This window comes from Mastigoproctus giganteus, chromosome 8 (genome assembly GCF_048544385.1).
Source record: "Mastigoproctus giganteus isolate SK-2022 chromosome 8, ASM4854438v1, whole genome shotgun sequence".
In the NCBI taxonomy this organism is placed as follows: domain Eukaryota; kingdom Metazoa; phylum Arthropoda; class Arachnida; order Uropygi; family Thelyphonidae; genus Mastigoproctus; species Mastigoproctus giganteus.
In genome coordinates this window covers 89,919,983-89,937,021 of record NC_143582.1, presented here as the reverse complement: position 1 = coordinate 89,937,021, position 17,039 = coordinate 89,919,983, and the positions used below count along the sequence as shown (strand labels likewise).

The 17,039-nt window shown below is 37.1% G+C and overlaps 1 protein-coding gene across 3 annotated transcripts in view; it reads left to right on the top strand.

The window, feature by feature from the left end:
- The window catches only part of LOC150081710 (prolyl 4-hydroxylase subunit alpha-1-like), a 230,337-nt gene that overhangs the window by 97,990 nt on the left and 115,308 nt on the right, over window positions 1-17,039 (top strand). For all 3 annotated transcript variants that reach the window (XM_090379579.1, XM_090379578.1, XM_090379577.1), the window contains exon 7: window positions 9,449-9,645. In XM_090379579.1, coding sequence (XP_090235705.1) covers window positions 9,449-9,645 — 197 coding nt within the window. The remainder of the gene's footprint in view (window positions 1-9,448; window positions 9,646-17,039) is intronic.

The following is a 17,039-nucleotide window of genomic DNA, read 5'->3' as shown; positions in this document are numbered from 1 at the left end:
CCAGTGCTGCAGTCTCCTGCCCCTATTAAACAGCATGTTGTCCCAATTAAGTGAAGTAAACCCTGGCTATTTTATCGATTGGGTTCTGTTTTTTAAGATTTGCCCAAAATAAATGGCTGCCCCAATTAACCTGTGGCCCAAATAACCAGAATCCACTATATAATGATTTTAGAATTATTATAATTTTTTTATTTACAATAAAACATATTAGATAGCTATATAAAAGTCTGAAGTAAACTTAAACTAAATCAGGCAAATAATGGAATTTCTGGAATTGTATTATATAATTTTCTGCTGTTCTCCAGAAAATTACAGTATACAAAGTGCGATCGAAAAGAAAAGTAATTGATCTGATATTTGGGAAATGATAAAGCTTATCAGCTATTTGAGTAGATCTTATCTCCTTTGAAATAGTCTTCAAAGCTTGACACTATATACACTGGTATTGTCGCTTCCTCAACTTCAAGAAGCATTTTTTGTAGGCTTCTTTTAGAACTGCTAATTCTTGTAGCATATTCTGAGTAACTTCCTGAATTGTTGCAAGTCTGTGACTTTTCAAGGGGACTTGAAGCTTTGGGGGGGGGAATCACAGGGAACCAAATTTGAATCCAGTATGGGAGAACACAGTGATGGTGTGCTTCACAAGAAGTTCTTGAATGGAAAATGCTAGTATGCAGGGACATTGTGTGATGCAGTGCCAATTCTCTTCAATCCTCTTTTCCAGCTGTTTTCTTATAATCATTACACAGTCACTGTAGAACTGTTTTGTAGTTTCTGGTTTTCTGTGTGACCATGTGGGACAAATTCATAATAAATACCCTATGAGTCAAAGCATTATCTTCACATTTGATCAAGATTGTCTTGCTTTTTCGGGGGGGAGACAGCTTGGAGAAGACTGATCTTCCATTGGGGACTGGGCCTCCCAGTGGGAGATCAATTTGAAGTTTCAAAGTTGTAGCAATACCCCCAAGGTTTGTTGGTTGTTTCAGCCATGTTTCAAGGTTGTAGCAATATACCCAAGGTTTATTGTCGATGATGGTTGTTGATGATGGTAGAAGCAGCTTGTCAATGAAGTTTCTGACACATGAGAACTTGTCACCCTCTGTGATCATCAGTGATGATGCAAACTTGGTTGAAATGTTTTGCTTTTGAAAATCTTGGATTGAAATTGAGGGCAGTTGTTGCCAGGGAAAATGGTATTTTTCATTGGCAACCTTGCAGAGATAATTAAAAGTTAACCACTCCTGATCAACTCATGAATGTGGGTGATTGAAGAGCTGATTTTTGAGTTGAAAGATGGCTAGGGTGAGGACCATCCTCAGTGGACAAGCAGCCTTCTTTAGATGTTGCAAACCACTGAAATTTGAATAACACACAGCATCTCTGGAAACTGGTTTTCATATTTCTTGAATTTGTTGCACAGTTCCCGAAATAAAAACAAAATTTAATGTACATTATCTGTAAAATCACTGATTTTACTCGTAAAATGCAACAATTCACATAAAACAAAAACCACCTCCTGTTTAACCTGCACAACTTCAAACTTGATTATAGGTAACTGGGTGATCCATGTATTTCTAGTTTTTGCAACATATTTCTCAAATATGTTGCAAAAAAGTTGCAAATTGCTGCAATTTTAAGGTACAGTGTCAGGTCTGATCTTTTTGATCACACCTTGTATTTTTATTTCTGTGGCCAATGATTGAGTAAAATGTTTTACAATTGACCAGCAATCTCAATATCCCTTGCTTGCCGCTGCTGTATGGTTATTAGCATTTTTGTTTATATTTTAAGATTGCAACTGTTCACATAGGTGAAAGTCTGGTGAATATGGGGAATGGTCCAAGATTTCAAAACTGCACTCATGCAATGTAGCCATGGAAATGATAGCCAGGGAGTATCTGATTGTTGGAATAGGCAAAGTTTCTGGCTAAATTTCTGTATAGTTGGCTGGTGTGAAATTTAGTAGTTTGAATAGATTTAAAGGTTTGGATGAATTATTAGAAGGAATGGGTAAAAAAAAATTATGATGAGATTTAAAAAAAAATTAGTAGCAGTAAAAAGTAATTGTATAAAGCAGGGTATGACAGCATTTTACGATCGCAAGTAAGAAAGCTGGCTTGGTGACTAGTGTTTTAAGGCCACTTTAGCTGTGACTTCAAAATACTAGTCACCATAAAACTAACTTTGAGATTGAACTGCTATTTCTTAAAAACACTAAAATCATGAAAAAAAAGAAAAAAAAACACAGCAAAATAATTAATGCTGTTGATAGGGTTTATAGATAAGGCAAGGTGCTATTTTGCTCCTGTGAACCTCCATCACCTCTGTACCAAAGCAAAGAATAAAATAAACATAAAAATCTAAAAGAGTAAGAAAAAAAATAAGCAGTGCTCTCCCCAGGGGAGCAAACACATGACCCCTCACCCAAAGAGACACACACTCCACACCCTCAAAGGATGAGCACTACCAAAATAAAATAATACTAAAAGAAAACCAAAGAAGCAAAGATTCCATGAGCACTATCTTTTTAGGGAACACCAGCAATTGTGAACTCTGAAAAAAAGGGTTGTATTTCAATCACTACATGATCACTATCCACACTGTAATTGGATATCCTAATATACACCAGATATTAAGAGAAATAGCAAACCAAACATAAAATAAAATAAGCTATGACCACTACCCCACAGAATAAATAAAGAAACATAATGCAAATTGAACTCTTAAAATCAACGGATCGAAAGGAATGTGCAAATATGCAGCTCAGAATGAAAAAAAAATCATGATAAACCGAAACTGAACTTAAATTACTCAAACAATTACTATTATTAATATTATTAAAATGACAGAATATATTAAAAAAAGAAGAATCTGAGTGGTGGACATAAGCATTCAGATTAAACTATAGCGGGAGAGAGAATAAACTAAATAATACGAGAGGAAAGGGGGCTGGGTTTGGACCATGTTACATCCCAGTACTCAAAGTAACCAATTCCTTATGGGGAATGAAAACTTAGTTAAATAAATTCAGATTAAATTCAAAAGAAAGAAAATACAGCAAAATAATTAATTGCTATCCATAGGGTGATAAGTATGGCACAGTGCTACTTTGCTCCTATGTATATCACCACCCCTATACCAAAACATAAAAATCTAACAAATAAAAAAATAAAAAAAATGTATGTCCACCAGATTCTTCACATTTTAGTTTATTCTTTCATTTGGGTTTATATTAATAATAGTAATTGTTTGAGTTATTTAAGTTCAGTCTGTTTCTTAAGACTTAATTCTGAGTTGCATATTTACATGTTCCTTTGGATCCATTGATTGGAGGAGTCAACATCTAATTTGCATTTTGTTTGCTATGTTTTGTTATTTATTCTGCAGAGGGCAGTGGCTATAGAAAATTTTATTTTATGTTTGGTTTGTTATTTCTCTTAATGTCTGGGGTGATCAGGAAACATAAGACCAAACCGAAGGTCATCCACTGATAGTTTTCTAAGAAAGCAATCAGCGATTGAAATATGACCTTTAGTCATATTTCAATTGCTGATGTACCCTGAAAGAAAAGATAGTTCTCATAAGCTCTTTGCTTCTTTGTTGGTTTTCTTTTTGTATTATTTTATTTTTGAAGTGCTTGTTCTTTGGGGGAGTGAGTTCGTGTCTCTTTGGGCAGGAGGCATGTGTTGCTTTTTTTTTTTTTTTTTTTTTTTTTGTATAGGGGTGGTGAGGTTTTTGGGAGCAGAATAGCACCTTGCCTTACCATAACCCTATCAATGGCATTATTATTTTGCTGTATGTTTTGTGGTTTTGGGGTGTTTTAAAATTTCATCTCAAATGATTTAACCATGTTTTCATTTCGCATAATAAATGGTTAATGCTAGTTCTTTCTTTTGTGATCACAGTGGTCTGTATCTTCAAGAATTGGCATGAATTTTTGACAGATGTATGACAGACTTGTAGTATGGGCACTAAACTTTCAACAACATTACTTTATGAAACAAATAATTTTATTGGACAAAGAATAGCACTCCATGCAGCCATACTGGCTTTCACTAGAATAATGAAAAAAATCGAAGTTACCTGTAGTGCAGTTTGTAATCAGTTTCTTATTCAAAATTGATGCAATAAACTGTATCCTTTTATAATTGATCAAGGAACAAATAAATGTTTGAAGATTCTGTGTTTGTGAAAACATATTATTTATCTTAAGGAGCTTTATTCATATCCATGATTTTGGAAGCTTGCAGTTTGTAACCTGGGAAGCAACTTGGCCAGTCAACATTTTTTTGATTTGTGTTGTTTCAGTGCACTGGTAGTAGTTAAGTTATTTATAATTAATATAACAAATAGATAAAAATTAATCACTGTAAAGAAATGTATAAATAGACCATCATAGTATGAGATCGATTGATATTGACTGCTTTGGGAAGTTGGTATTATATGGATTTAATGCCAACAAGGAACTCATCATGTGACTTGAATTTACTGCATAATTGCTGTTCCAGAAGAGATTCAGTACATGGGATGTGGATAAATGCAGTATGTTCATATATAGCTTAGTGTTTTTTTCTTGTTATAACCATTTTACTTTCAGCTTTTGTTTTTCTCTTGTAATTCACATAGTATAACATTGTCCTTTTTTAGAAGTGAGTTCCCTAAACATACCTTAGCCCTGAGCAGTGAGTTTTCTGCTTGTGGTTGGTTCTTGTGGAGTGAGTTTCTTCAGTTGTTTTTTTTTTTATTTTTTTATTATTATTTTTTTTTTTACCTGAGCTGCTTGGTAATGGAGTGTAGTTATTTTAAAAATTCATGAAAAAAATGGTTAAAAATTTGTGACATAATTAAAAATAAAAAAATTACAATAAAAATTGTGTTACCTTTTTTCTTGGCATAACACTAAGTTCTATATCTGTTTATATATCACTTGATTTAGTGTCATCAACTTCTGGACCTGAATTCCAGAGAATTTCAGCTTTTCTAAGCCAAATTGAACAGTGTCAGATATGAATTTGCTCTATCATATATTTTTCTGTTGCCATCTGTTATCAACTGCATCTATTTTTTCCTGCCTGGTCTGTGCTTGTTAACAGGAGTGACTGATTCTATAGGGATGGGATACACTTAAATAGAAAGGGTGCAAAAATATTTGCTGAGGCTATTGAGGCAATGTTAGGTGGGTTGGAAAACTGCTAGCTTGGGGATTAGCAGTAGCTGGTGGCAGAGGTGAAAGTGATTCTTGCACTGCTTCTATTGGAATGAGCAGCAGCCTGGAAAGCAAGGTGTGAGGGATTTCAGAGACTGCTGGGTGTCATTCCGGAACAAGTAAACACATGGGCTGTGTTAGGGTAGCTAAGAAGAATAAGAACAGGTGCATGTGTATTTGGAGGTTGGTAAATAAATTTTATGAATTTGAGGTGTTGGTCAAAACATCAAAGGCAGAAATTGTTGGGATATCAGAGACATGGAGTCACAGATATAAGGAATGAAGAATTCCTTAAGGAATTCTTCATTCACACAGATATGGAATTTGGGGAGTTCAATGTGTACAGAAAGGATATGAAGGGAGGAGGTGTTTTGCTTTTAGTTAAGAAAAACATGAAATCTAAGGAAGTGCAGCCAGTTGATATGGGGGACAGTGCAGTATTGAGTTAGTTTGGTGTGGCATAAACACTGCAAAGCAAAATTGAGAGTAGGAATAGACCAGTAAATCAGAATGTCTTATAATGGGGGATTTTAACTTTAAAGATATTGACTGGAACCTGTGGGTTGGTCACTTGCACACTAACAAGGCTTCTGTGGATTTATTGGATGATTGTTTTCTACAGCAGCATGTTCAGGAGGCTTGTTATGTTATTTTGGTTTTTTAGGAGCATTAGCAACTAAGGCCATATTGCTCCGGGATATGCGGTGATCATTCCCTGACCTTTCCGCATCCTCCGTATTTGGTGGTGACGGGCTCGAACCCCGGTCTAATCAAGAAGCGTGTGCTTACGCACTGCTGCTCCTTTCCACCTGGCTACGGAGGCGCCATTCAGGAGGCAACTAGAGGGAATAACACTCTTGATCTGATTATCAATAGTGATTCTTGATGCATTAAGAATCTGCAGATAAAGGAACCACTAGGTGGCAGTGATCACAGTGTGCTGATATGGGATTTACTCAAAGAGGTAACTGTATTAGGGGTAAAGGGAAGGGTTTTTGTTTTCGTAAAGGTGACTACAGTGGTCTGAGACAGTTTTAAATTTCATGCAGTGGAACCAACTGATGATGTTGCCAATAGCAAATTCTAAATGGGAAGCATTCAAAGAATTATTCTTGGAAGTTACTAGGCTTTTCATACCAACTGAGAAATATTGTTCAAGGTTTAGGTCTAAATTTATTTCACATGAACTGAGACATGTGGCAGAGAAGAAAAATGCATGGGATATATATAAATTAATAGGTGACAGAGAAGCCTGTGGTAGATATATGCTGGTCTATAATCAAATCACAAAGCATGTTACACAGGCAAAGGCAGATTACAAGAAATCTTTGGCAAAGGATGCAAAGTAAAACAGCAAAGAGTTCTTTACTTATGAACGCTAGAAGGAAGAGAAAGAATCAGATTGGTCCACTTGATATCGATGGTTCAACTGTTGATGATCCTAATCAGTTAGCTAACCAACTAAATGAATATTTTCCATCTACATTCACACATGAGGAGTTATTCAGGGAGGGGAATGCCAGAGGTATATTAAACTCTGGCAGTGAGCTAAATGATTTTGTAATAGTTGAGAGCAAAGTGGAGCAGAAACCATTGAAGATAAACATAAGAAAGGCACTTGGGGTGGATGGGATCTATCCAGTTATATTAAAGGAGGCAGCAAAGGAAGTAAGCAGACCCTTAGCCATAATTATGAGAGCTTCCTTGGACTCAGGTGAGGTACCCGTGGACTGGAGATGTGCAAATGTGACCCCAATTCAAAAAGTAGGATCAAAGGGTGGCACAAGCAATTACAGACCTGTTAGTTTTATTTCTTTACTTGGGAAATTAATGGAGACCATGGTCAAATAAACACTGCCGGATCACCTAGACAAGACTTCAGTTATAGTTCAGACACATCATGGGTTTGTAAAGGGGAAGTCTTGTCTGATCAATTTGATTGGTTACTATGATGTGATCACAAAGGAACTGGATGCAAAGAATAATTTTGATATCATATACTTGGATCTTAGGAAGGCTTTTGATAGGCACTTGGAAAAGTGCTGTACAGATTGATGCAGTGTGGTATTGGGGACAAATTGCTGCTATGGATAAAGGGATGGTTGAGTGGGAAAGACAGAGTGGTAATCAATGGGCATTGCTCTTCATGGACTAATGTTATTAGTGGCACCCCCCCCCCCAGGGTTCAGTGTTGGGTCCATTGTTGTTTTCTATATTTATTAATGATATTGACAATGGCATATCTGGCTTAATGTCTAAGTTTGCAAAGAATACAAAGGTTGGGATGATTGTTAATGACACTAATGACAGCATGCTACTGATACAAGATCTAGAAAAGTTGAGCAGATGGTCTGAGAAGTGGCAACTGAAGTTTAACATTAACAAATGTAAACTACTGCGTATGAGTAGCAGTAACCTCAGAGTAACGTATCAACTGGGTCATACTACACTCAAGGTGGTAAAGAATGAAAAGGACCTGGGGTAATTGTGCAGTCAGATATGAAGTTTTCTGAGTATTACAGAAAGTCTGCAAGAGTAGCTGAAAATGCTTGTCAATGATAAACAGGAATTTTTCTAGTAGGAAATTTTTCTAGTAGCTGGACCACTGCCTTGTATAAGGCAGTGGTCCAGCTACACCTTGAGTACTGTATACAGGTCTGGAGCCCTCATTTTAGGAAGGATGTAGAGCTGCTGGAACATGGTTGAATGGTTTGAGCATGGTCAATGCTGATGGGATTCTTCCTCTTGCTCAGAATAATCATCTGAGAGGGCATAAATTCAAATTGAGGAAAGACAGTTGTAGGATAGATGTGCTGAAGTTTGCCTTTAGCCAGTGGGTAGTTGATAGGGGGAACAGACTTCCATCTTTTGTTGTGGAAGTTGATAGTCTAAATAAATTTAAGGCTCAGCTGGACAGGTATTTCTAGTGAACAGAGGGGTAAAATGGAAGCGGGTTTTTTTTTTTTTTGGCTGATGCTGCATATGCTTTCTTGCATCGTATGTCTCTACTAATGCTAATGTACAGAGAAGGGCAACAAAATTACTGAATGGAACAAAGGGTTTATTTCACGAATAAAGGCTTAAGTTATGCAAATTACAGTGTCTTTTTTTTTTTTTTTTTTTTTTTTTTTTTTTATGAAAATCCCAAACACGAAAGGTATCAAAACCTATAAGTACTTAGTACCGTGCATGGGTTGAAGGAAAAGTATGGGGGGAGGGGGATGCCGGAAACTTTGCTCTAGAGACTAAACATGGGTTTCACCACTTCAAGCCTCCAATAAGCAAAGTGGTGGTATTTCACCGGTTGATGAAAGTCATCTACCACCTGGAGTCTGGAGACTAGCCACCTGTGAGGTGATCTGATTGAGGTGTACAAGGCCTTGAATGGTTTGAGCAAGCTCAATGCTGATGGGATTGTTCCTATTGCCCAGATTAATGCGTGAGGAGACATAAATTCAAATTGAGGAAAGCCAGTTGTGAAACAGATGTGCAAAAATTTGCCTTTAGCCAGCGGGTGGTTGATTTCTGAACAAACTTCCATCTGTCGTAGAAGTGGGCAGTTTAAATAAATTCAAGGTAGAACTAGACAAACATTTGGAGTGAATGGATGGGTGAAATGGGAAGGGTTTTTTTTTTTTTGGCTGATGCTGTATATGCTTTCCTTTTTGCATCATATGCCTCTGCTAATGCTAAAATACTTAGAAACATAGATAATAGAGTGCCACATTTACTGAAAAGTTCAAAAAGAAAATTTGTTCAAATATAAACACATTGACCTTGAAAACATATACAGAATGTTTTATAACGTGTGGACCATACTTTAGAAGATGAATCCAGAACGTGAACAATAAACAAAACAATTATATAAATATTGAATGGTTATGGAGCCATGGCTGTTTGAGTTTTTTAAAATGCATTTCAATGGTAATAATAAATAAGAATAAGTAGATACATACATAGTAAAATGTTTATTCGTACTGGTTGCATGTTTGCTTATTCTTATTTGTATTTTATTTTTGTGTTTTTTTATTATTTTTGTTAATCATTGAAAACTTTGTAGCCACTTTTTAAAATTCAAAAAGTATTGCCCACATTCTTTGAAACACCCTGTGTGCATACATATTTTGAACAGGTTAATGTGAAATACTCTAATAATATCAAATATTCATCACTGGTTGTTATCATTGATCAATACATGTTTAGATCATCTTTACCAAAAATTAATACTTTTATTTTCAGTTCCAGACCATCCACGTGCTAGGGGAAATAGAGCTTATTATGAAGATGCTATACAAAAAAATGAACAAATGAAACGTGGAGATGATGGAGATGTTCCTATAGATTCTCATATAACATATTCGGAAGATTCTCCTACAACAAGTGAATTACCAGAACGTGAAATTTATGAAAGACTTTGTAGGGGTGAAAATGTTTTAGTAAGTAGAACTGATATCAAATTTACTTGACTTTGCCATCTTTTAACCTGTTGGTCCCATGTGGGGCTCAAAAAATTCCCACTTTCAAAAATAATTAAATTGGGAAAAATAGTATGATTTTTCTTTCACACTCTAAAACCACTGTTCACTTTTTGAGAACAGTCCTCCCCCCCCTCTTTGGTTTCTGTATTAAAATCTCAAGAAGTCTTCATCTTGAATTTGGAGAAAATGAATCCCCCCCCCCAAACCACCATATGCTTAAGATTTTTTTAAGTCCCATCATGTCAAGAAAGAAAATTATGCTTATTTAAAAAACTCAGTTCCTTGTTTTACTAACTAAATACAAGGGGGGGGGGGTTCAAAAAAAGATTTGAGTATTCACCCAGAAGTTGTAGTGATAGAAAGTTGAAAAATTATTTTTTTTGTTTGATACCTTGAAATCTCTATAGCAACCACACAAATTTTGGTTTCAATCTGATAATTATTATTTTTTTTTCTTTGCAGTACTGAATGAAGTGAAATGCCATAATGGATAAAGTGTAATACAGATCACTGATTCGGTTACTCTTTCTTCAAGAGAACACTCAAAGCAATCCATGAAGAAATGGTCACTGTTTATCTTTTTCATGCTACAGCTGTAAGAAACTTAAAAAGAAGTGAACAAATTATTTGGAAAACAATAACTTATTAAATACCTAAGTTACTTTATTAAGTAACTGAAAGTTGATAGTTTTTGACTAAAAGTATCACTTTAAATATATTTTTAATGGCCATTATTTATTAGTTACATTTAATTACACGATTTTTTGAAATTTCTGGAATTAATGTGATTGCCTCTATTGCTTATATTTCCAACTTCAGAGAAAAAATGGTTGCAAGGTACTGATGTAGTTAAAATATTGAATTTCTTTACAGATTTGACCAAATTTGGATAAATATTCCCTGTTTTAGAGAATTTCCTTAATGCTCAATAGATATTTGATATCACCTTAGAAAATTACTAAAATATGAATGATTAAAGGACATCCAATTTCCGGTGGGTTTAACATTTTAAAAATATTCACCTTTCAGTAACCCACTGATCTGCAGACCAATAAATACACTACCTCTGATTTTGGTATTACTGATACATGGAAACTTTAGTTTTAAATATTGAAAGCCATCACCATTCATGTCCATAGATATTATAAATTCTTCATTAGACCTAACTTTATGTGACTTGATGGTAAAAGTATGTTTGTTTGATATGTTTGTTAGTGGCTAATAGATGCCCAGGAAACTTGTACCTTTCTAGCTACAAGATTCTTGAAAAGAAGCCAAATCTTAATTTCCTAACAAAAATGGTTTTGACTTAACTGTCCCACTCGCACAAAAAGCAATACCATTTTGTTTAGCCAGATTGTAGACCTAAAAGGATCGCAGTAACTGAAATCTCCACAATGTGCCATTTATATTTATCATACTGTACTTTTTTAACAGCAGTTCCATTTTGTTGTAGGATTCTTTCATGGGGATAGCATGACCAACTGCAGAGATGGATGTATTGAACAATTTTGTGTGTGATTTAAAACTTTCATGTGGACATATATGTTTCCATTGTGGAGTAGCATAACTTTTAGATTTAATTTTGATAAATCAATGAAAAAAGGTGATCAGGTGAGCAAGTGAATCTTCCGTAGCAAAATATAAAGAATGTTAATTTTTGTAGAGAAATACAGATATAGCTATATCTTTTTGCATTAATTTCCATTTCTTTGGTCTAGATCCCAAAAGCTTTTCTTGTGCTTTAGATAGATTTAAAACATACACAAGATTTCACTTTGAATTATAAGATAAAGCTTGTTTGGATCTGGGAATTAGTATTCTGATTCAGAGCTCATACGGACTGTTTCCATAAGATCAGCAGTGTTTTATTCTTTTAATTAGAGGGTTTCTGGCTGAATGGATATTCAGATACTCATTCCTCCTCCCCCCCCTGCTGTTTAATTTGAATTATGCAAAAGTAGCAATCATGAGTGGCTTGATAATTTACATTTATTTTTTAACAGCCTCTCAGATGCAAGGCACAATTAGTGCAGCATATATGAGGAGCCCAATTCCGTTCCTTAGATTTGAGACCTAAGTGTGGTTTCATTTTTCGACAGTGAACGTTTTTCAAAATGGCTACCATATACTATTATTATCCTTGAGTATAAAAAGCATAGGAAATTTCAAGGTCAATAAATTTTTCAGGAACTATGATCAGTCACTGTGATTTCTTAATAGAACAGTGGTGCTACTTGATAGCTTTGCTATAGAGGTTTTCAGGATACCAATTTGTAGTTAAAAATATTCATTTGTTGCTGAGTTAATTTTTGTAAAATTCAAGGTCACAGTAATTCTACTGAGTCAGCCATTTGGACTTCTCCTTCATGAGTTAAAAGAGCTACAGCAGTACCACTTACTTGTTCAGTGGTGACTAGCAAATCAACATGAATTGCGTAATATTGTTTATCAATTTCCATCTCTACAATAGATAACAGTTGAATGGCTATTTGATTCTGGGAGGAAAGAGGTAGGGAATATCAAGGCATACAAACTGAAGTTCTTGATTTAGTATATACATGGATAGAACTGCAGATCATGGGGAAGCTTCACCATTGAATAAGAGCTACCACACCTATGTGGCTGTGACAGGTTTGGCAGATCAGTAGCTTAAATTTGTTGCCTTCAACAGAAAAAGAAGCCTCATAAGTAATAAGTCGAGACGTGACACACCTGATCTTAATGGTGATATCTGTGACGGCCACAAGCCTGTGACGACCTATATTAAACTAGCACACACACAGTATTATGACATTGTCAGGAAAAATTGAGGAGTGTGTGGACATATTAAAGGACAGAAAAGTAAACATACTTGGACTGAGTGAATCAAAATGGAAAGAAAATGAGTGTAAAGAGTTAAGAGGAGGCTATTACCTCTATTGGTCCAGAGGTGATGTAGTGAGAAAGGGTGTAGCCATCATTATAGATCACAGGATTAAGGAAAGGCTACTGGAGGTGAATAACATCAGTGACAGACTCATGTTAATTAAATTGCAAATGAATGACAGCAAAACATTGAAGATAGTACAAAGCTACGCTCTGCAAACCGGTTGCAAAGAAATGAAGAAGCTGGAATTTGAGAACAGGCTTGAAGAGAACATCACAGGTGGAGAGACAAGAACTAGAAGACATTATGGGTTCGCATGGTTGGGGACCTTGGAATGATGATGGTGAGTGGCTATTGGATTTCTGTTTATGGAACAACATGGTCATAGGAAACACCTGGTTTAAGAAGAGAAAGAGTCACAAAGTGACAAAATACTGTTGGGACGGTCAACAGGAATCAATCCCTCATTGACTATATACTCATTGATAAGGAGCAACACAGAAGACTAATGGAAGTCAAGGTCATTCCTAGTGTGTCCCCGGGTAGTGATCACAGGTTACTTGTTGGAGTTTTAAGATTCCCTAAATGGAAGAGGATCAAAATAACAAGAGAGAGAAAACTACAGATGTGGAAGTTGAAAGAAGAGGGAAAAGAGGCAGTGTTCAGAGAAGAGTTCAGGAAGGTTGTACTTAAGACGGAGAGAGAGAGAGAGAGAGAGAGAGAGAGAGAGAGAGAGAGAGAGAGAGAGGATAGTCAATGAGGAGGGAAGACTGGTTGGAAGAATGGAGTGAAACTCTACGACAAAATATCGACGGTAATAAAAAGATGCTGTACGGTATGGTGAGGAATAGGAGAAGAGATGATGAGCAGAGCAAATACCTGATGGATAAGAATGAGAACCTAATAACCAAGGATGAAGAGATAAGAGAAATATGGAAAAAGTATTTCCAAAATCTGTTTCAGGTGCAGGACAGTCAGCAAAAGGGACAAAAGCTGTTAATCATAAAAGAAGGGATGAAAGAGAAGATACTGAAAGAGACCAGACAGACTTGACGTTTAATGATGTAGTGCAGGCATGGAAGTACATCAAGATAGGTAAGTCTGCTGGTATGGATGAGATAAACGGAGAGCTGCTGAAGGCTACAGGTGAGGCAGGGATAGCATGGGCATACAGACTGTTTCACAAGATCTGGGATGAGAGACAGGTGCCGAAGGACTGTAAAGAAGGTTTGATCATCCCATTGTTCAAGAAGGGGAACAGGAAGAAGTGTTCAAATTATAGAGGCATCACACAGACATCACATGTGAGTAAGCTGTACGAGAGAGTGTTGAGCGGAAGATAAGAGGAACGATTGAAAACCAGATGGCTTTAGGCCTGCTTGATCGACAGTGGATCTAATTTTCTGCATCAGGCAACTGATGGAAAAATGTTATGAACACAATAAAGAATTATGTATGGCATTTTTGGACATAGTGTTTGATCCCGTGAATAGAGAGAAAATGTGTGAGGTTTTGAGAAACTTGGATAGGGGAACATCTTATGGACAGAATTGAATTGAGAATATCTACATCAACACAATGAGCAAAGTAAGAACAGTGGTGGGGTTGACAGTGAGCTTTGAAATAATATCAGGTTTGAGGCAAGGAGGCGTTCAGTCACCACTACTGTTCATAGTTGTCATAAATTCTGTGCAATGCAGAGTGGCGAAACAATTTGGACAAGACTAGATGAAAGTCATGCTCTTCGCAGATGACCTCTGTATATAGGGAGAGAGCAGAGAACAAGTGCAATGGCAAGTTGATGGACTGATTTTCAGTCAAAAGAAGAGTGAAGTAATGGTTCTAAAGAGAAGTGGCGAGCCTGATGGATACATTACAATGGAAAGTTGGTGGTTGAGTGTTTAATGGTGCATTGGCAACTGAAGCCATAATGCACCAAGTCAAAATTAAAGCCGATACAAAAAAATTTGGAAGCCTCTAAACTGGCTACCATTATTATTATTGCTCTTATATTATTTCTCCCTGATTGGGGGATTCCACTCCGTGACGAGTACTGCTACCAAGTACACAGGGTGGTTGTAATGTCTGGTGTTACTGTCAGTCGAGGAAATCTCTGACTATCCTACAGGTGTTCAGGATTGCAAATTTCTGAAGTTCCTTGTATGTGTGCTCTGGGAGACCTATTGCTGCTAGGCTGCTATGTAGAGTCTTTTGTACCATACCGGTTGACATGATGATTGGGATGGTTGATACTTCTTGCATATGCCACATCTCCTTGGTCTCATGTCTCAGGTTCATGTACTTCCTAATTTTTTTCTCATGGGTTTTCTGGACATTGCTAGTGTTGGGTACCACTATGTCAATCAGGTAGGTAGCCTTTTCCATCTTGTCCACAAGGGTTATGTCTGGTCTGTTGTGCGGGATGGTCTTATCCGTTATTATGGCGCAGTCCCAGTACAGCTTGTGTGTTCGGGTCTCTAGTACTGCCTGGGGTTCGTACTTGTATTGTAGTATGGTACACTTTCTTATGGTACCCGGTCAATTGGTATTTCCTCGCTAGCTTCTGATGTATTATCCTGGCTACCTGGTCATGTCTATGAGTGTACTCAGTCTGGGTGATCACCTTGCACCCCATGGTTATGTGTTGGATCGTTTCTGAGGCCAGGTGGCATCATCGACATGTGTCATCCAACATTCCAGGCTCCTTTGCGATGTATTTTCTATAGTTTCTGCTGTTCATTACCTGGTCTTGGATGGCCAGCATGAATCCTTCAGTCTCGGGGAAGAGCGTCCCGCTTGTGAGCCATGCATTGGAAGCAATGTTATCGATGTGATCTTGTTGGAGGTCATTATAGTGTCTGCCATGGAGTGTCTTCTTTGCTCATCTTTCTATCTTCGTTATTTGTACTGTTTGGGCTGTAGGGGTTTCCTCGCTTAGGTTGAGTGGGTATACCACTTATCTATCTTCCTTATGGCCTGGTGGAGTGGTGCTGTGTTGTTCTCGAAGTAATCCTTCAGGTTAACTATCACTGTTTTCTGTTGTTCTTTCAGGTCTATTAGGCCCCTTCCTCCTCCCTCTTTCTGAGGTATTGTTATTCTCTTCACTGCTGACTTCGGGTGGTGTTGGTGACTCTTGGTCATCATTGTCCTTGTCTTTTGCATGATATCTTCTAGCTCGGTGTTAGTCCAATCTATGACCCCGAATGTGTATGTTTTTACTGGAGCTGCATAGGTGTTTATGGCTTTAACTGTGTTCCCTCTGTTCAGTTTTGCTTTCAGCAGGCTTCTGAGTCTCTGATGATATTTTTTGGTCAGGCACTTCTTGATTTCCTTGTGTTCCAACTGCTCAGCCTGTATCATCCCTAGGTATTTATAGGTTTCTCCTTCTGTCATACTTCAATCTCTTTAGCAGTAAGCAGCTGGTAGTTTCGGCCAACTAATTTTCCCCTATCATTATTATTATTAGCCATATGGTGCAAGGAAGTCTGAGGCTTATGCAGCACCAGCCAAAAAAAAAAAAAATTCCTGCGTTACCCTGAGAGAGAGAGAGAGAGAGAGAGAGTCAGAAGTAGAAAGGAATCACGAAGAAAGAGAAGAATGACACTCCCATGGCACTGGAAGGGAAAGAGCTTAAAATGGTTAACAACTTCAAGTATCTAGGAAGTACCATCACAAAGACTGGAGTGATAGATGAAGAAATACGTAGCAGGATACAAGCGAGCAGGAATTTCTACAGGCAGGCAGGCAAGAGATCTTATCTGAAACAGGAACATACCACCATGTGCCAGACCTATTACATACCAATTGTGATGTATGCATCTGAAACTTGGACTATGAGGAAAAGGGATGAAAGCAGAATAGAGGGGGCAGAAATGAGATTTGTGAGGAGCATAGCCAGAAAGACAAGGCACGACAAAATCAGGATGATGTGATTAAGGAGAGAATTCAGGTTGAAAAGCTCCAGGACAGGATTGAAAAGTCCCGTTTGAAATGGTTTGGACATGTCAAGAGGATGAATGAGAGGCGTTTGCCAAGAAGAATGTTTAATTTATAATTAAAGAACAAAAGACCAAGAATGAGGTAGCAGGACATGATAAAGACCAATGTCATTAAGAAAGGAGGAAACGAATGAAATCAACGATGGAGAGAAGTATGTGGATGGCATGGTGAAGAGTACGGATGGCATGTCATTCCGATGGTCCACGGGACCATGCCATCCCTGGGACCATCAGAATGACAGATGATGATGATAAAGGCTGTTGTTTTAACTGCTGTCTCTGAAATTAGTATGGCTAAAAATTAACTATGAACTACCATGTTACATGTATAAAGTAGAATTTCCATAACATTATACACTTATACAGGTTTTAAGTAATATATTTTACACTGCACACATTTCCAACATGGCACCTCCGTAGCCAGGTGGGCAGGAGCAGCAATGCATAGCACACGCTTCTTGATTAGACCGGGGTTTGAGCCCATG